Source organism: Ascaphus truei, chromosome 1, assembly GCF_040206685.1.
Source record: "Ascaphus truei isolate aAscTru1 chromosome 1, aAscTru1.hap1, whole genome shotgun sequence".
Classification (NCBI taxonomy): Eukaryota; Metazoa; Chordata; class Amphibia; order Anura; family Ascaphidae; genus Ascaphus; species Ascaphus truei.
In genome coordinates this window covers 257,672,406-257,695,914 of record NC_134483.1, presented here as the reverse complement: position 1 = coordinate 257,695,914, position 23,509 = coordinate 257,672,406, and the positions used below count along the sequence as shown (strand labels likewise).

The following is a 23,509-nucleotide window of genomic DNA, read 5'->3' as shown; positions in this document are numbered from 1 at the left end:
GGCAGGGGGTTCCGGGGGACCCGGCGGACCCGGCAGCGGGAGGGAGAGCGCCCCGATCAGAGGGCGCTCTTCCGCTGCTTCGGCGCGCGCCCGGCACCCTCCGGCGCGCGCCAGGTTACTGCTGCGGCCGAGAACGGGCAAATGCTTGAATAAACTCGGCCGCAGCAGTAAATAAGGTTTTAATGCATCAAGCAAGCATAAGGGGTCAAATACAGGAAAAAAGGAAGCGATGTTTCAGACCTCCCGGTCCTTTATCAAGCTTGATAAAGGACCGGGAGGTCCAAAACATTGCTTCCTTTTTTCCTGTATTTGACCCCTTATGCTTGCTTGATGCATTAAAACCTTATTTATAGCCTACAGCAGTGATTCCCAACCTTTTTTGTTTGGAGGAAACCTTGAAGTTTTTTGAAAAATCTCAGGGAAACCCTATCTGGCTGACACATATTAGGTTAATTTCACCCCTCACGAGCCCCCTCTATTTCCTACCCTATACCCATGTATTTCTCTTCCATCCATCTCACTCACAACCCCCCTCCTCCTGCCTCGCATGTATTTCTCTCCCCTCTGTCTCACTCACAATCCCCCCTCCAACCTCGCATGTATTTCTCTCACCTCCGTCTCACTCAATCGCTCCCTCCCCCCCGCCTCGCATGCATTTCTCCCCCCTCTGATGCGCTCTATCTAGCAGCCAGCACCGGAAGTGCTGCACTGCTAGTGCGCGCTCCTGCAGTCCTGTGAGCGGTCTCTGGGGAGGGGAGGACGGGGAGAGCTGGAGGGGAGAGCCAGGAAAGCCATCTCGGGCTGCACAGTGAGTGCAGTTGGCTCGGCGGAACCTCTGTCATAGCTCCACGGAACCCAGGGTTCCGCGGAACCAGTATTTTTTTTTTTTATAGTCTGTGTGTGTGTGTGTGTGTGTGTGTCAAAAGGAGTGCTTCTGAGCATGTGCAAATGGATACAACAAAAGACAGAAAAGCCCAATGCTACATCTAATTTGACCAAATATTTAGTGTGACGGGGGGGGGGGGGTACCAGGCTGCACAATAAAAGTTTAAGCCAATCTGGTTACCCCTGAAACCAGGGATTATTCATGTGAAAAATAAAGTGACCCTTGCTTTTCCTGTTTACATGTTCCCTTTGCCCTAGAAACGTGAAATGTCTTGTGTGTAAGTTTTATGTGAGTATTTGGGTCAAAATGCTATTATTTTGTTTCCATGAGTTCGGGGGCCAAATATACCGGTAGTCCCCTAATTCTCTCCGACATGCAGGCACTTTTTGCCAGTATTCGAGTGGAATTACACCGGGGCTGCCCAGTGTCCCCCAGACTCCTGGTTTTTGATCCCCGATATCCCAGATCCATCTCCAACACACATATGGGTCTCCCCAAGAGTTATCGTGTAATAAAACATATTTTATTATGAGTTGTGTATTTACTTTAAATCTCTATTCAGCCACCCCGGGCCTATAGAAAGGTGCCGGGATGTCTGCCTAGACATCGTAGTTCAAAGAGGAGACGAGATGTTGAGTGGTGTTGGGGTGCTATGTGGCTGGGCAGGGCAGAGTACTGAGTCTGGAGAACAGAGGCCCTTGTGGGGAGGACACTCTTGTCTGCTAGACTCAGTTGAGCCTGCCCCATAGGTGGCAATGAGTTGACTTGGGGAAGCAGCAGAATGTCGGAGCATTTCCCATTGGTCAATTCGTATGTCCCACCCACAGCCAGCTTGGCACACCCCCTACTCTGACATCAGCCAAAGGACGAGCCCCTATTCCTATTGACTGGCGGGGAGGAATTCCCACGCTCTGATTGGTCTCTACATAGAACAGTGGAAGGTATGTAAGGAGAAGCCCCAGTCAGAGAACCAGATCATCTTCTGGCTTGAGTCGATGGCGCAAGGGCAGTGTGACAGGGTAAATAAAAGCCACCAGTTATATGCCTGGAAAACCTATGTCTAGTCTGCAGTGCAGCACTGACTAGGTTAAGCTTCAGCTGGGAACCTCAGGACAATTAGTTGGATCCCAGCTGCCTAATCAAGGTGTGTTAAAACCCAGGTTGTAGACACATGGAGTTTGCTGTTGATGAGAGAGGAGTAAGCTGCTAAAGTGATTCCTGAAAACAAGGTCTGAGTAGCAAAGTAGTGAAACTGTGAACTGTCTGTCCCCTGCATAGAAAAAGGGTAGCTGCATATATATACACTGGCGACACAGTTTATTACACTGCGGCCAGATCCGCAAGCCGGGAGATTTCCCGGCTTGCTAGTGGCCGCCCCTCGGCGTGCTGCGCGTCATAGACGCCGGTCACGCGTCTTCGGGAGCGTGCGCCCCCTGCACGCGCGTCCAGGGGCTCCCCGAGGGAGCCCTGGTGTCCCGCGATCGCGGGACAGCGGCAGGGGGTTCCGGGGGACCCGGCGGACCCGGCAGCGGTAGGGAGAGCGCCCCGATCGGAGGGCGCTCTTCCGCTGCTTCGGCGCGCGCCCGTCACTCTCGGGCGCGCGCCAGGCTACTGCTGCGGCACAGAACGGGCAAATGCTCGAATAAACTGTGCCGCAGCAGTAAACTATCTGCTAAAGAGAAACTGTTTTGTTCGGTTTGCTGAAGGAAAAGCTATTTTCGTTTGTTGCTGAAAAAGAGCTATTTTTGTTTTGTGTGCTGTATATTTTTCAAGGCAAAATATAACAGCCTTGTCAAGAAACCCACGTGTGTAGGGACATGTACCCTGCAACATATGGTGTTAGAAGTGGGATTTGATTTTTTTCAAAAGGCTCCTGCAGTTAAAGGGCCACACACACACAAGAATGGAAGAAATGTTGAAAGCGTTTCTGTGCGAGCAGGCCCGGCTGCAAGCGGAGAGAGATGAAAGACTACAGACAGCACAGGATGAGCGGATTGCCAAGCTGCTGACCCAATTCCAAGGGTCTGCCAGTGCAGAACTGGCCAGCAGACCCCCGATACTCCTGAGGAAAATGGCTCCGAATGAGGATCCAGAGACTTTTTTACTAACATTTGAAAGAGTCGCCGAAGCTCAGGGCTGGGCTGCAGATCGCTGGGCAACTGCTTTGGCCCCGCTCCTCATAGGTGAAGCCCAGGCCTCATATCAGGGCCTCCCTACAGATGAGGCAATGGACTACCGCCAAGTAAAAGCCGCCATACTGGATCACTTAGGTCTGACCCCAGAGACCTACCGGCAGCAGTTCCGGAACATGAAGTACACCGCTAAGATGAGACCCCGGGTCCTCGCTCATCGATTATTGGACTTGTGTACGCGCTGGATACAACCCGAGGTGTGCACTAAGGAGGCAATTCTTGAGCAGGTGGTTTTGGAACAATTTCTACAAGTAATACCCCCTCCCGCACGCTCATGGGTAAAACGCCACGCTGCTGAAACCCTAGCTTTGGCGGTCCGACTCGTGGAGAACTTCCTTGGGGCTGAGCAGCAGGAGAGTGTCCTGGACCCGACTCCACCGGCACTTGCGGATGCCCAAAGAGGGAGGTCGGATCAATGGGGAACCTACGGCCCGTCACGGAACCGCCAAGTCCAAAGGAAGGAGCAGTCGTTCCAGCAAGGACGGAGTCCAAATGCTGGTCCCCGCAGAGACCCTCATCTCCTTCCGGATGTCGGCTCATCGCAAAGTGAGAGGAACTTCAGAGGACGTCACCCACAGGACCCACCAGATGCCTGGTCTCCAGTAACCGGTCCAGCGGAGCGCTATCCACAGCCCCCTCCTGCGAGGGAACCCTCTCCATGTTCTGCCTGCAGAGAATAAGGCCACCGGTATGTGGACTGTCCACTGATGGATTGTTCATTCAGCAGAACCGTCACCTCGGCTTTTTCTGGGGAAAATTACAAGCCCTGGCTACTTCCAGCCCTGATTGGGGGAAAAACCATCCAGGCCCTTGTAGATTCGGGCTCTGGGAAAACTCTGGTCCTCCAGGAACTGTTACCGCCCAACGTGTGTTCTTTTGACTCCCCATGGAGCATAGAATGTATACACGGCGATGTAAAACCTTATCCGACGGCCAAAATCCGGCTACAGGTAAAAGGTCAGGAGGCTTACCTCGAAGTAGGAGTCGCTCCTTGGCTACCTGCCGGTCGGGACTGGCCTTTCTTTGCGGACCTAATGGCCCCAGTCTTTCACGAGGAACCTCCTTCTGGGGCTCAGGAGAACCCTGGCAAACTGTTCCCCTTCTCGGCAGACCTTTTTCCCAATAGACACCGGGTTCAAAAGACTCGGAAGCAAAGACGCTTGGACAAACAGGACTGGTTGCAGAAATCTGGGTCTCGAGGTGACCATTCTAGTAGTCAGAGGTCACAAGTGATGGCTGGTGATGGCCAAAGAGAGGGGGATATGGGCCCTGGAGATTTACCAGACCTGTACCTGCCTGACTTTCGCCAGAAGCAAAGGGAAGACCCAATCCTTGCGAGACAGTATGACAAGGTGGTGAAAATTGATGAACAGATTTTAGATGCACAGGGGGTGATAGTATTCCCCCATTTTGAGCTATCAAAGGATATCCTATATAGGGTGAATAGGCAGACACAAACAGGGGAGGTCACCAGACAGATATTGGTTCCCAAGGCGTTTGTTAAATCTGTGTTCACTCTAGCCCATACTTTCCCTTGGGATGGTCACCTGGGCAGGGATAAAACATTGGACCGTATTTCATCCCGATTCTATTGGCCACGGATGCATAGTGATATTGCTAAGCTATGTGCAGCATGTCCGGAGTGCCAGCTAACTAGTCCAAAAGGACAAAAACCACCCCTTTGGTTCCTCTACCCTTGGTGTCAGTTCCCTTTGAGAGGATTGGGGTAGACTTGGTAGGACCTCTAGAACCTTCTGCGAAAGGACACAGGTTTATCTTTGTAATAGTGGACTATGCAACAAGGTATCCTGAGTCGTTCCCCCTGAGAACAGCAACGGCAAAGCAAGTAGCCAACAAGTTGTTGGAACTGTTCTCACGGGTTGGACTTCCCCAGGTTATGTTGACAGACCAAGGTACAAATTTCATGGCTAAACTGATGCAGGATGTCTTAAAGTTACTAGAGGTCAAGTCTGTTCGGACATCGGTCTACCATCCACAGACTGACGGATTGGTGGAAAGATTTAACCGAACTCTAAAAGGGATGCTGAGGAAATTTGTAGACTCAGAAAAGAGAGCCTGGGATGAACTTCTCCCTTTTCTGCTGTTTGCAGTGCGGGAAGTTCCCCAGGCCTCCATGGGATTCTCTCCATTTGAATTGCTCAATGGCCGCCAACCGCGGGGTATCCTAGACCTCCTAAAGGAATCCTGGGAGGAACAGCAGTCCCCTTCTAAGAATACCCTGCAATATGTACTAGACCTTAGGAAGCGCCTAGATGTGGTCGGCCATTTTGCCAGGGAGAATCTTAGATCAGCCCAGGACAGTCAGGAGAGACATTACAATCAGAATGCTCGCATGAGAGTGTTTCACCCAGGAGACCAGGTGATGTTATTGTTACCCAGTTGCGATAGTAAACTCCTGGCCAAATGGCAGGGCCCATTCGAAGTACTCCACCGTACGGGTGATGTGGATTACGAGATCGCTCAACCAGGGTCCAGGAAGGGTAAACAAATTTACCATGTGAACTTGCTGAAACCCTGGAAGATGCAGCGGTCTATATTCATCCACCCGGTCGAGAAGGAAACGGACTTGGGTCCTCAGCCTCCACGGGAGAACATCGTGAGTGACGATAAAATCCCAATGGGTAAACAGTTGTCCTCTGAACAAAATGGGGACTTGTTAGCAATAATTACACAATTCCAGGATGTTTTTTCTGACTTACCAGGACAAACTAACTTAATTTCCCATGCAATCGAGACAGCACCTGGGGTAAAAGTACGTTCCCGTCCTTATAGGTTGCCTGAAAGTCGTAGGGCTCTGGTAGAGAAGGAGGTACAATAAATTTTACACTTAGGAGTGATTGAGGAATCATGCAGTGAGTGGTGTAGTCCACTAGTTATGGTCCCTAAACCCGATGGGAAGGTAAGATTTTGTGTGGACCTCCGAAAGGTCAATGCGGTATTCAAGTTTGACGCATATCCGATGCCAAGGGTGGACGAATTAATTGATGCCCTTGGTAACGCGGAATATATATCCACGTTGGACTTGACAAAAGGATACTGGCAAATACCCTTAGAGGAAAAGTCCAAATGCAAAACAGCCTTTGCCACTCCCATGGGTTTATACCAGTTTGTGACAATGCCATTTGGACTGCATGGAGCCCCAGCCACATTTCAGAGACTCATGGATAAGGTACTGAGGCCCCATAGGACTTATGCCGCAGCCTACCTAGATGACATTGTCATTTATAGTAAACACTGGCGGGCTCATCTAAATAGGCTGAAAGCGGTCCTCAAATCTCTAAGAGAGGCAGGGCTCACAGCCAACCCTAAGAAATGTGCCTTGGGTAAAGCGGAAACCAAATATTTAGGGTATGCAGTGGGAGGTGGAAAAGTAAGGCCACTAGCCGACAAGGTAGCTGCCCTGAAAGAAGTTCCGACCCCCCAAACAAAAACGCAGGTACGCTCTCTGCTGGGTTTAGCAGGGTACTACCGGCGGTTCATCCCCAACTATTCGGAAGTGGCAGCCCCTTTAACGGACCTCACAAACAATTGTGCCCCTACACAAGTGGTGTGGTCAAGGGATTGTCAGAGAGCCTTTGAGGACATAAAAAGGTGTCTATCAGAGGGTCCCATCCTTAGAAGCCCAGACTTCAACAGCCATGTTATAGTGCAAACAGATGCATCAGAGATAGGGCTAGGGGCAGTGTTGTCACAACAGTTTGAGGGAGTTGAACATCCTATCCTTTTCCTGAGTAGGAAATTGTTTCCAAGGGAAAAAAATTACTCAGTGATTGAGAAGGAGTGACTAGCAGTAAAGTGGGCAATCGAGGCTTTAAGGCATTACCTGGCAGGAGTCCATTTTACTCTGGTGACGGACCATGCTCCACTGAAGTGGTTAAATAGTATGAAAGATTCCAATGCTAGATTAACTAGGTGGTATATGGCCCTCCAACCCTTCTCATTTGAGATTCAGCACAGGCCGGGAAAAGAGAACGCAAATGCTGACTTCTTTTCTAGAGAAGGGGTGGATGGTCGGTCTTCAGCCGTGCGTAGCCCCAGCCACACACTAACAGGGGAGGAATGTGACAGGGTAAATAAAAGCCACCAGCTATATGCCTGCCAAACATATGTTTAGTCTGCAGTGCAACAGTGATGCGGTTAACTTCAGCTGGGAACCTCAGGACAATTAGTTGGATCCCAGTTGCCTAATCAAGGTGTGTTAAAACCCAGGTTGTAGACACATGGAGTTTGCTGTTAAAGAGAGAGGAGTAAGCTGCTAAAGTGATTCCTGAAAACAAGGTCTGAGTAGCAAAGTAGTGAAACTGTGAACTGTCTGTCCCCTGCATAGAAAAAGGGTAGCTGCATATATATAAACTATCTGCTAAAGAGAAACTGTTTTGTTCGGTTTGCTGAAGGAAAAGCCATTTTCGTTTGTTGCTGAAAAAGAGCTATTTTTGTTTTGTGTGCTGTATATTTTTCAAGGCAAAATGTAACAGCCTTGTCAAGAAACCCACATGTGTAGTTGCATGTACCCTGCAACAGGCAGACTTTTCAAAGTTTGTCTGTTCCAAATAGCAGAACAACAGGCTTTGTTTTGAAGTTAGGAAAGTATGCACTGCAGAGCCTTAGTCAGACACGAGGACCAAGTTCTCATTTTAGAACGTAGTTGTCGCAGCTAGGAATTGAAGCCGAAAAGAAGACCAAGAAGCCCAGGTGTAGATCCCGGTCATGGTAAGCCCTCCGAAGCGGGTACCTTGCACCTATTTTACGCCAGGTTTCACCCCCAGCACCCCAGTAAGTGTGTATATTTGCTGTATCTTTGTATTACACTGGGGGTACGCGGGTTTACCTGAATAAACCTTTTTTTTATTCCACTACTGTGTTATGCCTAGTGAAGGATCCTGGTATAAATTTGTTAAAGATCATGGTCTCCCGTGACATCTAGTAATTAGTATATTTTCAAATACTTCAATTATAATATTATCTCGAATAAGGGTCATTTAGTTAAACCCTTTGTTCACAGTTTAGTACAGTTTAGTGTTAGGACCTGCAAATTTGGCTATGCCTTGGTGTTGGCTTGCAGGCTTATAACGCTTTGGCCAAAGGGTTTAACTAAATTACCCTTATTCATAAGAATATTGTTATTGAAGTATTCTACTACAGGCATACCCCGGTTTAAGGACACTCACTTTAAGTACACTCGCGAGTAAGTACATCTCGCTCAATAGGCAAACGGCAGCTCGCGCATGCGCCTGTCATCACGTCCTGAACAGCAATACCGGCTCCCTACCTGTAACGAAGGTGTGCGTAAGCGGGGAGACTATAGAGCCTGTTACAAATGCCTTATTTACATCAGTTATGCACGTATATGACGATTGCAGTACAGTACATGCATCGATAAGTGGAGAAAAGGTGGTGCTTCACTTTAAGTACATTTTCGCTTTACATACATGCTCCGGTCCCATTACGTATGTTAATGTGGGGAATGCCTGTATTTTCTAATTACTATATATTTGATATTATATTTAGCAAAGTCCCCAATTTGATTTTAAAATTACAGTTTTTATTCCCTCCCAGGGTTTAAGCTCGCCACTCCCCCCTTTCTAAGTTAGAAGGTCTTTATAATGTTCCTGTGTTTGGGCAGACCCACTGTGGTCATTCTCTCTCCAACAGAGGTAAATGAGAATTTGACCAGGTAGTTTTAGGACCTGCAAATGGGGTTATTCCTTGGCGTGGCTTGCAGGCGTATGTATGTATGTATGTATATATGTATGTGGTGGGTTTTGGGGTTTCTTGAGCTTGCTGGGATTGTGTGTTTATTAATGTAATTTGCAGCTGGTATAAGTTGTTTGGAGGTTAGAAGCCCCTCCTCCCAGGGTTTAAGATCGCCCTCCCCACTATTCTCTCCACTTTCTAAGTTAGCATGTCTTTTTCATGTTCCTGTGTTTGGAGAGACCCACTGTCTGAGAATTTTACCAGGTAGTGTTAGGACCTGCAGATTTGAATATGCCTTGACTTTGGATTGCAGGCTTATAACGCTTTGGCCAAAGGGTTTACAGTAACTAAATTACACTTATTCATAAGAATATTATTATATAAGTTTTTGACAATATACTAATTATTACATATTTTATATTATATTTAGCAAAGTCCCTAATTTAATTTTAAAATTAGGTTTTATTTAATATTATTCAAGATTTCTATATCTCAGACTTATATGTTAGAAAGTCTAATGTCCACATAATTTAGCAGGTTATTTATTATATCAAAGTCTGCCTTGAAAATGATTACTGCACCACTTTAATCAAAGGAAATCTAGCTGGTATCAATGGAAATGTTTTTTCTTAATACATTTTGGTCAATTGTTTTGTTCTAGTGTTGCAGTTGGGAGACTTTAACTTCCTTTGGGGCCAGACTTCATAGGATCTAGCACTCCAGGAGCCCTATGACATAGTGACTGTGTCATGCCTTTGGAGTGCTTTTTTTCAAGTGTAGAATCCAACTTATACTGCTATGAAAAAGCAGGACTTCTCTTCCATTTCCGGGTCAAGAGATACAACTGGGGAGTGATTGGCATTTGCCGTAGGGCACATGATCCCTCCTGCGCTCAAGGAACATTAACAGCTCCCTACATGATTTTTTTTCATTTACAGTAATTTACTATTGTGGCATTTACAGTATGTATGGATTTTAACCTTGAATGCATTTATTTTGTAGAAAATTCACAACACCACTGACACATTAGAAGATTTAACAGGAAGAAATGTGACTGACTACCTTTTGAAAACATACCAGAAATTCTACAAAATTAGGTACAGAAACTTGAGTAATTTTAATTTGCCTTTATTAAACAATGATGGTACTGCATACCTACCACATAACTGCTTGGCAGTGCTGTGATAATGACTGAGTCTGATATTTATTTAGGTTTTAACGTTTGAAACACATTGGTATATACAAATATAAATCCAGGACTGAATTATTAGCACAACACTGGCCAGGAGTAGTTATTAACTGGTGCTTGAGAAATCAGCACACTTGCTCATTACAACAATTTGTAATGAGAAGGAAGATTGATCAATGTACCACAACATCAAATCCACTTACCTATATTTCCAACTTCACTGGTCAGAAAAATGTACCAAGTATGCAAGCATATTTTAAACATTAGCCTGTTTTATTTTTTGTGAATAATTATTAGTACTGTATATAAAATAAAATATTTGCTTGTTTACTAAGAAAACTGATGAGACACACTTGGCTTTTTTCTATGATGTACTGCATACCTAAAGACACTTCTGTGGCAGTATATTGTCCATGTACAGTATTAACAGGAACAGTGGATTTCTGGGAAATCTGACATAACTGTTCTCATGTATTAGGTAATGCACACTCACAATAAAATGATATACAATTCTCTAATAGTAATTTTCGAAGCTGATAATAAATAACTAATAATAATAATAATAATAATAATAGTAAGTAATTACTAATGAAGGTGCTGACACATCCAGGGCATTATGTGTTGAGGGCAATATGATAATAAAGTCCATGACTTAGGTAGGCCCCTTCTGAAAGACAAAGACACTGACATGGTACTGGAAGAATTAGGCCGCAGCTTTTATGAACGAAACAAAACAAATTCATGTTTCACCCCAGACTGTCCCGTGAAGTGTAGAATGCTCCTAGCGTTGCTGTGGCTCGGGACCCCTACAGCCAACAGGGCAACCATAAAGCGTAACCCCACCAAGAGGCTTGTTCCCAACACCAACGGTCTGACATGGGCCGGACACTAACAGTATGCCCAACCTTGATATTTATGGGCCCAGTCGTACACTAAAACCACCGCCCACCAAGCCATAAATTATAATTCCACATTATTTGCTTCCACTATTGATTTATTGTTTAAAACTCATAATTATAAGAAAACAGCTATATGTAATTCACATTTTTATTTTTTTCATGATTATTATTATTATTATTATTTTTAAACATCACAATCAACAGTCAGTAAATGTACTGCAACCAAAAATAACAGGGAGAGAGGTTGGGACCTCTTCACTTGATGCCATGAGGGTAGTGGCACAAACCATGCGCCTACTCTCAATCTCCATAACACGCAACCCCTTGGCCATTTGACCCACTCACTACACTTTCTAGTGGGGTCCAACCCATCCAGACATGCTGCCACAGCCTTGTTGCTACGGGCTATTTTAGAGGACTTTGCTCAGTTTTAAAGCATTATTACAGCACTAAAAAGTACTGGTTAATTGACGGATGTATACAGAACAATTCATGGAAAAACATACGATTTGTACACTATTCATCACTACAGTATGTCATTCATATTAATCATGCCCCTGATCCATACCAACTTTTTCAAAAGTTCTACTTAAGTTCTCTCCTGATACAGTACACTTTTTCAAAACTGTTTTTTTCCTATTCAAAATAATTAATCTCCGGATCTTCAGTAATATGATAATGTACCTCCCATTTGCATTCCCATCCCATCACCTTCAGTTATAAGACAGTATTGTTTTAATATTGAAATATTATCAAGACAAATGTGAGAAAAGGCAACAGAAATTTGAAAGCCTCTCTATAAGTGTCGAGTTCTGCAACTAGAGTGTTAGCTCTTTCAACAAATGCCATACAATATACAAACTACCATACAATATATCACCACATTAATTAACTATAATCAGTGAGGTGGAAACATAACTCATAGCAGCATATGATTGCATTAAAAATAGATGGTGTGGAGGCGCATGCGCGAAGGACACAGAGATGGCAGCATAAGTTTCTAGCTCCGTGCCGTGCATAGTAGAAAATAACTTTAAAACACCCAAAAATAAATTATTTTAAATCAAAAAACTCAGCATCCTCACTTAACACCCCAGGATGGCTCCGAAAAAACCGGGCACCCAGAAAAAGCCGAAATCAGCTGATGTTCGGGCTTATTTCGGCGTAGCCGGCGCAAGCGGGGGCCTGGAGGAAATGGCGCCGTCTTCAAATCCAGACACGGACACCGAGCTGGAAGGTGAGGAGGAGGGCTCCAGCAACCAAGCATAATTGCCTGTTAGGAGATGCGATTTTGAGAGACCTTACAACGATCTAAAGTCACTCCTACAGGCAGAAATAAAGGAAGTAAAGAGGGATGTGGTGAAATTGGGCACAAGAACTGACGATCTTGAGAAAAAGATGGACCAGACCATAAAAGTAGTAAAAAAACTGACAAAAGAACAGGGGACCTACAGAGGCAAATAGATGAGCTGCGGGAGCGACAAGAAGACGCAGAGAACCGAGACAGACGGAACAACCTGCGGATCCGGGGGGTCTCTGAGGAGGTGGGAGATTGCACTGACTACATCACAAGATGGATGGAGACCCTTCACCCTGACCTCAGCAAAGACGCCATGGCCCTTGACCGATGCCAGAGGGCCCTCCGGGCGCGCCCAGTGCAGAACGAGCAACCGCGGGACATTATTATCAGACTGCACTTTTTCACCACAAAAGAAGCTATACTGCGGCAAACACTGCCCCTAGAAACTGTGGATTTTGAGGGTAATAAAATGCTCGTGTTTCAGGATCTATCCCCAGCCACACTGCTCAGACGTCGCTACCTGTTTCCCTTCACAAAGGTCCTCCGTGAGCAAAACGTGCGCTACAGATGGACCTTCCCGTTCGGGTTGCAAGTGGCGCGGAACGGGAGGGCATTCACAATGAGAAACCCCACGGAGGGCCCGGAGTTCCTGGCAAAACTAGGCCTAAGGGATGCCCCGGTTCAGGTAGTGGATGAAGCAGAGGCACTAGAGCCAGAGTGGAGCGGAGGTAATGGCTCACCGAAAACCAAGGGGAAAAAATGCTGAGAAGTGGCGGCATTGGTCCCACATTGGCGCACGGTTGCGCTCAAATAAAGTTGTACAAGTTGACGCGAAGTTGCATTGGTCGCGAAATTGCCCAAAATTGCCTGCCTGTCTGGACAAAATGCCCGCCAAATGAAAACTTTTGCCCGCTCACAACCTCACCGCTCACTGAAAGGCCCGCCACTGGATCCTCAAAGGGAGGAGTGGCAGCCCTCTGTTTAAAGACAACTGGGGCAGTGGAGAACAACGTTGATCCAAAGTCACGCTGCGGGAAAAGAAAAAAGGAAAAACCCCTGAAAAACAAGTTGATTTGGCCTTACCTTCAAGTGATGGAAGATGGCGGCGGTGCTGGAGATTGGAGAGAGCCAGCGTGAGGCGCAGAACGAGGAAGGACCCCAAGGGCGGGAAGAGAGAGCGCGCACCACTTCCTCCGCGTGGCGGAGTAACTTCCAAAATGGCGGCCGGAAACGGGTAACCGGATGTCATCATCAGCCGGAACCGCGAGGACTGGCGCCATCTTGGAGGAGGCAATCGAACCAGAAGACGTCATCATACAGGGACACAAAGCGCCGGAACACATTAAAGAACCAGGGACGCACCGCAGAGCTACAAAACGGAAATAGCCGGCCGCAAGTAGACAGAGAGGGAAGAAGGGAAAGAGAGGAGAGGGAGATAGAGGGACGACAGGGTGAAGAGGCAGAAAAGTAGGGGGAAGTAGACGTAAGGGACGGGAGGATACGGATCGAATAGTCAATGGAGGTAGAACGGAGGCCTGGGCCGGAAGCTAGAAAGGTAAAAGAGTAAGTGAGTTACATAGTAGGGGAAAGTAAGTTATTGGCAGGTAAGAGCTACGGATGGAAGAAAGTTATAGAAGGAGGGGAGGTAAAGGAGTAGTACAGGGTAGATGGAAGAGGCGAGAGAATGTGATATAGGAGGATGAAGGCATAAGGAAGTTTTTGATGGTGGGGGGAAGTGAGAGAAAGAAAGAAACAAACGACATACTAATAGAGAGGATCTAGGTTTAGGGGGCTATGTTCAGAGAAAGGTGTAGCAGAGTTAGACAGTCGACAGCACTAATGGGGTAAACAAGGACAGAGGGAGGCAGTTAGAACACGGCCGCAGCAAGGGCATGGCCAGGGGCAAAGAAGATAGATAGAACCACGTAGTGGACAAGAGTGGTCAGAACCAATAAGCTGCAAACACAGGGAGGCAAAAGAGGAAGGGTAAGGAAAAGGGCATCCGTAGGTTAAAGAGCAGCGGACAAGATAACGGCAGGCAGCCAGGCAAGGGAGGATGCTAGCAATTATAGCTATCCAGTTAGGGTGGTAACCCCATTATAAGTTAGGGTGTAAATAGAGCGCGGACACGGGGTGGGAGCTGAATGGACTACCCCGGAGTCGGCATGAGTCTCAATTGGGTCGGGAAGGGGGATGGGCCCCCAGATCCGACTAAAGTCCTTTGGGGAGGAGGGTGGGGGCGAGGTCGGGGACCCGCTAGAGCCTCTGTCCTAAAGGCAATAGGATGGGCTGTGGAACAGGGAAGTCCTAGAGCCGATACCACAGTTCAATTTGTGTATATGTATTTATGTTGTTGTGTCCTTGTTGTCCCCCCTGATGTGTTTCCCCTCTGTATCACTTCCCCCCACCACATGCCCTACTCCCTTGGCAGGGCGCAGAAGAAAGGCGACGACGAAAAAGAGGACGGGATCTTCACGCCATCCAGCGCATTCAGAATGGCTCAGAAAGACACCGACAGATTCAGGTTACAATTAAAGTACTATGAATAACGAGGTCCGGTGTATCTCTCACAACGTTAAGGGCTTTAACGGTCCGGCGAAGCGCAAGCTAGCCCTCAGGGACTACAAACGACTTAAAGCCGACCTCCTCTTTGTCCAAGAGACACACTTCTCTAGGGACAGCTACCCTAAATTCTTAGATAAGGACTTCCGCGTAGTACATTTAGCTTCCGCCCAGGTGAAAAAACGAGGAGTAGCGATAGCCATACACAATAGAATAGATTTCACAGTTGAGAAAAAAGTGTTGGATAGGGAGGGCAGATTTCTGATTTTGGTGGGATCAATCCAAGGGAAACCTCTCACATTAGCATCAGTATATGCACCCTGTGAAACTTCAGCAGATTTCTTTTCCCTTTTCTTCCGAAAACTACAAAAGGAAGCCAAGGGAAACATGATCATAGCAGGGGACCTTAACAGGACACTGAATCCCAAATTAGACAGGTGCACGGCAGCTAATCTCCCCCCTAGGCTAAATGTCCATCAGATTACCCAGGGGTTAAAAGATTGCCAACTGGTAGATATCTGGCGGGAACAACATCCTCTAGGTAGAGATTATACCTTCTTCTCCCACTCACACAACCGATACAGCCAGCTGGACTACTTCCTAGTATCTAATAGACTGGTCCCAGTGGTCTCCCACACGGGGATTCACGATATTTCGTGGTCCGACCACGCACCCATTGAGCTGCGGTGCACTCTAAATTTACTAGACAGGCCTGGAGCAAACTGGAGACTAAACGAGCTGTTACTGAAAATACCAAACATTCAGAAAGAAATTGGCGAGAGGATTGTGGATTTCTTCTCGGAGATTGTGGGGAGTGTCTCGTCCCACACCACCCTGTGGGAGGCCCATAAGGCTACTCCATGAGGCTCCCTCATCTGCCTTGCTGCTAGACGCAGGAGGGAACAGGAGAAACAGATAAAAGCCCTACAAGAAAAATGATCGGCCCTAACTGAGGCACATAAAGTATCCAGGAATGAGGACACCCTAAAGGCACTATTAGAGACAAACAGCAGTTGAATATCAGATTGGCCTCCCAGGCGGAAAAGGAGATGAGCTGGTCAAGGCGTAGGTACTTTGAAAAGGCGAACAAGCCGGACACCCTATTAGCAAATCGACTCCGAAACAAAATTCCTAATTACCATATACAAACTATACGCACACAAGGGGGAGAGCTTACTTCTAATCCTAAACGGATTGTAGCAGAATTCAAAAACTACTACGAGATGCTATACGATGGCGGTAAGGTCATACACAATAAAAAGACGAGGGATAATCTCAGGGAATTCTTAAAAGAAGCCAAATTACCGACTTTGAGCAGGGTGGAGAAGGAAGCGTTACAGACAGACTTCTCTTTAGAAGAGTTAACGGTAGTTGTAAAGTCACTTAAGCCTGCCAAGGCGCCCGGTCCAGATGGTTTCTCCAACTTATACTATAAAAAATACCTGAAAATTCTAGCCCCACATCTATTAAAGCTTACACGGGGCCTCGTTTCCAGCTCAGATGCTTCAGGCGTCCATCTCCCTGATCCATAAACCTGGCAGGGACCCGGCAGACTGTAAGAGCTACTGGCCCATCTCGTTGATCAATACGGATGTTAAAATTTTCTCCAAATTGTTAGCCAATAGAGTGGGTATTGTCCTTCCCAGGTTAGTTCATCCAGATCAGGTGGGGTTCATCGGAGGAAGGCAAGCGGCAGACAATACCAGACGGATAATAGATCTGGTGGATTTGGCAAAAAAACAGAATATCCCGTCGATGGTACTGAGTCTGGACGCAGAGAAAGCCTTTGACAGGATCGATTGGCCCTACTTGAGGGGGACGCTTGGGGCATTTGGCTTTGAGGGACGTCTCTTGGAGGCCATCATGGCCTTATACGAGGGGCCAACGGCCAGGGTGCGGCATCAGGGGTTCCCATCAGAGCAATTTCAAATTCGGAGCAGCACACGTCAGGGGTGCCCGCTGTCCCCCTTGCTGTTCGTCCTATGCGTAGAACCCTTGGCGGCACATATCAGAAACAACCCGGATATTACGGGAATAGCTGTAAAAGGGCAGTCACACAAAGTGGCGCTCTACGCGGATGATGTGATCCTGACATTATCAAATCCTCTCACCTCCCTGCCCAATGTCTTCTCAATTCTGGGGATCTTTAAACAAATTTCAGGGTTCAAAATTAATCAGGCCAAATCCGAAGCCCTCAATATAAATTTACCTAAACCAGTAGAAAAACTAATCGGACTCAATTTCAATTTTAAATGGCAATCCTCTATGATCAAATACCTAGGGGTATATATCACGAAGGAGTATAAGGCTTTATATAAAGCAAATTATCCCAGGTTGTTTCGGACTCTCCGAGAGGATATCCGGAGATGGGCGGAGTGTAGCATCTCGTGGATAGGCCGTATTCATAGTGTGAAAATGAATCTCCTGCCACGGGTGCTGTACCTTTTCCAGGCCCTCCCGATCCCCCTGATAAAAGATGATGTCCTCTCGCTTCAGTCCCTAATAACAAAGTTTATCTGGAATAAGAAAGGCCCACGAATTAATAAAGCAAACTTGAGGAGGCCGACCTCGAGAGGAGGGTTGGGGGTGCCATGCTTGTTCGCCTACTACGAGGCAGCCCAGTTGAGCCAGATTGTGCAATGGCACACAGATCCGAATCTTCGGAGGTGGGTAGCATTAGAAAAAGAATGCTGCGCACCGGTAGATATTCAGAACCTAATCTGGCTGCCCAAAAACAGTCGAGCCGCTATGCGGACTCCGCTGCAGACCATGGTCAGCTCCTTGAAGACTTGGGATGCTGTTAAGTTTAAGTGTCATCTCACATCCCTGAACTCTCTGATGACTCCCATATGGGGGAACCCAAACTTTGCTCCAGGTGTGGATAGCTCTATTTTCTCAAAGTGGATTCAAGCAGGGTATCTCCGTCTAAACGATCTGGAGGGCAGGCAATATATAAAAACATTTGATCATATTAAAGAGGAGAAAAATATACCGAACACTGAATTCTTTAGATACCTCCAGATCAGGTTCTTCTATAATGAGGCCCCAATTCGGCCCCGGAGAACAAATTTTGAGCAGCTCTGTTCAAGAGATTCGGACACAAGGGGACTAACCTCTAGAATGTACAGGAAAGTAGTGTGCCCGGAGACGGTCGACCAACCCAAACTTAATTACATGAGACAGTGGGAGGCAGACCTGGGAGAGACATTAGAAGACGAGGACTGGGATAGGATCCTGCAGGTGGCCGCTAAAAGCTCCATCTGTACCACATTAAAGGAGAACGCATATAAAGTCCTGATGAGGTGGTATTATACGCCCACTAAATTATCTAAATTTGTCAAAGGCTACTCTCCGCTCTGCCCTAAACAGTGCGGAGATAGAGCGGACTTATTCCATATGCTGTGGTCTTGTTCGAAGGTGACCCCGATTTGGGTGGAAATTAAAGATTGGCTTCATCGACTGTTAGAAGTGGAAAACCCCTTGGACCCGTGGCTGTTTTTGTTGGGCAGACGAGTCGAGGGGCTATCAAACGCCACACATAAATTGATTACACATCTGGCTACCGCCACCAGATGCGAGATCGCGGCATTATGGAAGCAACCGGATATTCCAATTATTCCCAAGATTAGAAATAGAATTTGGTTTGTTTGCCGGATGGAACAGTTAATGAGTTTAGTTAACGACACCGGTTCAAATTTTTTAAAAGTCTGGGAGCCCTGGCTGGCACAGACAGACATCCCGGGAATAGATATTACCACAATCCTGCAATGATAAGCAGTAAATGCGTTCTCCGGTAATGAAATGGATCCATGACAATATAGGGACAGGGAGCCTGGGGAGTGAGCGGGATCCAAGCTCTAATAGGGCCCACTAGAAAGAGGCAGTCAGAGTCGGTGCGACAGGAGAGCGGTGGTCCTTGTTCTCTGAGAAAGAGGTCTATACACACGTAAGCGCACAGCACCCTAGTGGAAGATTCTAGCCGCTTGGATGGCAAGAATCCAGAACGCCAGCACCCCCCCCCCCCCTGGTCGCAAAGTTGGAACACACTTCGCGCCTCCCCGCCCCCCCCCCCCCCTCTCTTCTCTCCCTTCCCTCCTTTCTAGCTAGCTTGTGTGTCTTGTTCCCCTGTTCGTCTCGTGAGTCTAGTATGTCAAGTTTTTGGTTGATTGTATAAAAACACAAAATGAGGTGATGTCACTGAAGACAATGGTTGGTGTTACCATGTATGTTTTATTTCACCCAATAAAATCAAAGTTATAAAAAAAAAATAGATGGTGTGTGTGTGTGTGTGTGTGTGTGTGTGTGTGTGTGTGTGTGTGTGTGTGTGTGTGTGTGTGTGTTTATACTCTCCAATTCACAGTAAGCACCTAGACAAAAGGCAATTATCACAAATGCTCTGGTCTTGCTTCTGAACTGCAGCTACAGTAAATATTAACCTAATTTGCTCCTACTTAATTCTAACTAAAAATCAAACTAAACCTGTAATAAAACACATTTGTTACATACTAACTTAGAAATTAATCACAATCAAGGATTTTAAAGAGGATCTAGTTAAAATCTGTGAATACTTCTGTATATCAATGCAATCTACAGGTCATTAGAAGCGGTCATTCTAACAGACACGTATTATGATTAGTCAGATATATGTTAATTCTTAATCAATATAATATGTTTGCATTTAATTTCTTCCAAAGGTATGGTGGAATTTCTGTAGGGGGAATCAATTCTCAAGCTCCAATCAATTCAACAGAAATTAACATTTTACTACAACTGAAGACTATCTTCAATCTCTCTGAGGTCAGTATTATTTGTTATAATTAACCGAAATCCGCAAAACTAACAGTGTGTGTGTGTGTGTGTGTGTGTGTGTGTGTGTGTGTGTGTGTGTGTGTGTGTGTGTGTGTGTGTGTGTGTGTGTGTGTGTGTGTGTGTTTAAGTTATGGTGGGTGAAAAAGGCAACAAGAAACCTCCACCATATTGCATATAGCAAATAAAAAGATCACTTGTGAGCACATTCACATGTCTTAGGCAGGTCTGCAACCCTGCCTTTAACCATTATCACCCAGCATACAGTGTTTCCACTGCAGCAAGGGATTCTGGGAAATGACATGCAAATGAGCACACCGTGTCATCTTTTGCCTGAAAAACCATTGTTACATGAAGCCCATATAAACTAATTATCGCTGTTAGCACAGCTTTAAAGCATAGCATGGGAATCAGATGCAAAGCCAGAGAAACCATATATATAATGATACAATACAATATATCTAATCATAATGTTGATGTTCATAAAATATATAATACAGTTAAGGACTAAACCAAAGTTTGAAAATGCCACTGGTATCCAAGATAAACAGCCCCTGAATGATATCAATCAGTCACAATTTTCCAAATATCCCTCGATAGCAATGGTGTGTACTGATATTCTGTTATGTCATTTAAACAAGTGAAAAGTTGGCAGACGAAGATGGTATGTTTATCAGTCTGTTAATAATATTATTAATATTTATTTTTTATACACATTTGTAACAAGACTAACTGTTCTCTGTACCATGACAAGGCACAAGATTCCTGCAAGATTCCTGCAGGGACATATTTTGTACCGCCATCCACCCATGAGCAACCAATGCAACCACATCCAGGAGTTTATTTATTTAATTCAATTCAATATTCGTCCGGCAGAAGTCCTGGAGTGGTTGGGGACCTCTTCCTTCTGTCTGAGCTGGAGGAGGGTTCAAAATCAGGATTCACCTGCATGGTGGATGGGGATGCCTCAAAAAAAAAAGTAATTCAATGCACATTCTGCATCTACAAACTGCACTTAGTACAGTACAACACATAGGCAGCTATACTCCCAGAATCTCCCCATCTGACCCGTCATAGTTGCCTTCCCCCTCCTCCAGCCACCGAGGAAGGTAATTTGTCCCATCGGTGCTAAGGAGGCTATCCCTTCCCCTCCTCCTGCTAGTTGCAGAGCCATAGCAGAAGGAACGTGTTTGATCGGCCAGTGTCCCTCTACAAAACATAAAGTAGGAAGAGTGTTTAAACACAACAGCATATTGTATATATAGTTTGTAGATAAACACACACAACATGAAAATATTAAAGTACTGTTGGTTCTGTATTCACACACTTTTCTGGTAGGGATAAGGACCATACCGATATGGTTCATCGTGTCCCAGTTTACCTGTGGGAACTCCAGGCAAATTAATTTAGAGATGCTTGTTGGGGTCTTGTGGGACTCTGTGTGGTGGCCTGGTCTACATTTCTAGTGAAATTTTTACATTTGTAGATTGTATAGACATGTGTGAAGTTTGTCAGGTTCAACGTGGGCAAAGATATTCAGTGCGCTATCTGCTGGACACAATACTGAATTGCAATTACATTAAAAAAAAACCCTCAGAAGTAATTCTGCTGGCTGTCTGTCGCCAACTCGCGGCCGAACTGAAGTGAACAAAGTTTTGCCGTGGCTGTAATCTTGTGCCTTGTCACGGTTCCAAAAACAGAAAGTCTAGATACCTCTGTATGCATAATGTATCAAGTAGTGCCATATTCCTGATAACTAACAGTATTTTCCAGAAAGCCCTATTGTAAAATTGTCCATGAAATGAATATACTGTACAATGTGGTTATACTGTAGTTTGGGCAAACTCATTAACCATGTGCCCCTTGCAGTCACTTATATTCTTTGCTCTCCTTTGCAATCTATCCAAAATTCTGCATCTAGAATAATTTCCATTTCTCCCAAAACAGTATTTTCTCATCTTTCCCATTAATGTGCGCTCTTCCAGTCTCATAAAATGAGCAAGCAGCATATTCCCTGATTTCTCTCTCATTATGGCCCATATTTATGAAATGGTGCTATTTCATAAGACACATTCCAATACAGGATGACACCATTGCCCATATTTATGAATTGGTCCTCTGACATAAGACACATTCTGGTAATAGAATATTTGTTGGGGAATAGTACCATTTAGTAAATATGAATCAGTGTGACAGAGTACCAAGTTGCATCTTTACTTTACTTTATAAAGGAGAACTTACCAAGAATTAAAGGCAATCAAAATTAAACTTACTTTATTGAAGAATACTTGTATCTCTAATTTCAGTCAGTACCATGGATCGATATATATATATATACATTTAAATTTTTTATGCACAATGATTAAGATTTTTTTGAATTACCTACGCAAGATGTATATAATTTGTTGCATACTTATGTAAGGTTGAAAAATACATATATACATTAAGTTCAACCTAAAAGTTGTAAACTAGTTGTAAACTTTGTATGTACACCCTGTACAAAATGTACTCATATAGCCAATGATGATGCTTCCATTGACTCAATGCTTTGCATCAAAACTTCCGCGATAGTTCCATTGAAACAAATGGTAATGCGCGTTACCAACATAACGCGACCACATCATTTAACACTGCATTTTTGCATCTGTAGCGTGCCGATGGGTGCAATAACATTGGCTACATCTGTAAATATAATCCTTATTTTCACACCAAAAAGTAAACATTACAGTGAATGACATTCTAACATTAAAATGTGTTTGTGTTATTTGGCAATATAAGCATAATTTTAATATCTGATGTATGTAAAACTATATGTAATTGGTCAGGTTGCCTTCAAGGAAATTATTACCCATTGTACAGTAGCTTGAACACTAATAAATAAAACAATCTTCAATATGTACAGTTTAAAATATTGTAAGTGGTATAAAAATGAAGTGTTTGGATATTACAAAAATATATGGCACAGTGGAAGTGTATTGTGATATACTCTGTAGACCCATTTTGACTTTTCTCATTATATATTTATTGGCGGATTTGCTTTGTTGTATAACTCATTACCTTTTAATGCAATTTTCAGAGTAATGCTACAGACCAGATGCTTTCAAACACAGGAATGTTTATCAGAAATCTTGTTACTCAGTACAATGTCAAGGTAATGTAAACTATAACAACCTCAAATCCAGATATGTTATTCTGGAAGTAAGAAATATGAATGATGTAATGCTAATGTACTATGAGTTGTTTTCAGAAATACTAACCTAGTAAAATTGCACCAACAGGATAAAATATACCCAGCATTACAAATGGTCCCATTTAGAAAACATTCTACAATAATGAATTGCAAATAATTTCAAACTGTATTTATTCCCATGTATACTGTATTTCTGTTTATTTGTTGTTACGGTCACGTACGTTGCTGTGTGCTGTCCAGGAGACAGACTAACTAGGCAGAAGTGGAGAGTAGTGGCTGACCCATACCTGGGATCCGAATCCTGAATAGTAGAATAGTGAGGTAAGGGCAGGAGAAGGCAGAATAATTGTGGTCACTGTTCCGAGGTCAGGGCTGGAGAAGGCAGAATAGTACGGGTCACAGTTCTGAGGTCATCAGCAATAGGCATAAAACAAGGCAGGCAGAACACGAGTTCCAGCAGGGAACAAGGTTAACAGAACCTTGTACAGGCAGGGAAGAGAGAGGAATGAAGCCTTAAAAAGGGAGCAGGCAGGTGAAGGCAATTAGTCAAGAACGAGGCTGACCTCCTTCCTCGGAAGCCATGTAGGTAGAGGCAGATGTCCTGCCTCGGCGACCATGTTGGGAGATCCTTACCCTTATCTAGCGCAGTTTCCCCCACCCAATGGGAAATGTGGCGGCTATTGAATGTGTGGTGCTTTTACCAGTGGCTCACAAGAGGCATGAACCTCTGCTGCTGGGAGACCGGGTTGTAACTTATCCGTCTGGTGACA

General features: G+C 45.2%; 1 protein-coding gene across 5 annotated transcripts in view; it reads left to right on the top strand.

Annotated features, from left to right (window-relative positions):
• The window catches only part of LOC142496631 (phospholipid-transporting ATPase ABCA1-like), a 1,672,602-nt gene that overhangs the window by 1,257,066 nt on the left and 392,027 nt on the right, over window positions 1-23,509 (top strand). For all 5 annotated transcript variants that reach the window (XM_075603302.1, XM_075603295.1, XM_075603331.1 and 2 more), the window contains 3 exons: window positions 9,796-9,890; window positions 19,438-19,540; window positions 22,626-22,700. In XM_075603302.1, coding sequence (XP_075459417.1) covers window positions 9,796-9,890; window positions 19,438-19,540; window positions 22,626-22,700 — 273 coding nt within the window. The remainder of the gene's footprint in view (window positions 1-9,795; window positions 9,891-19,437; window positions 19,541-22,625; window positions 22,701-23,509) is intronic.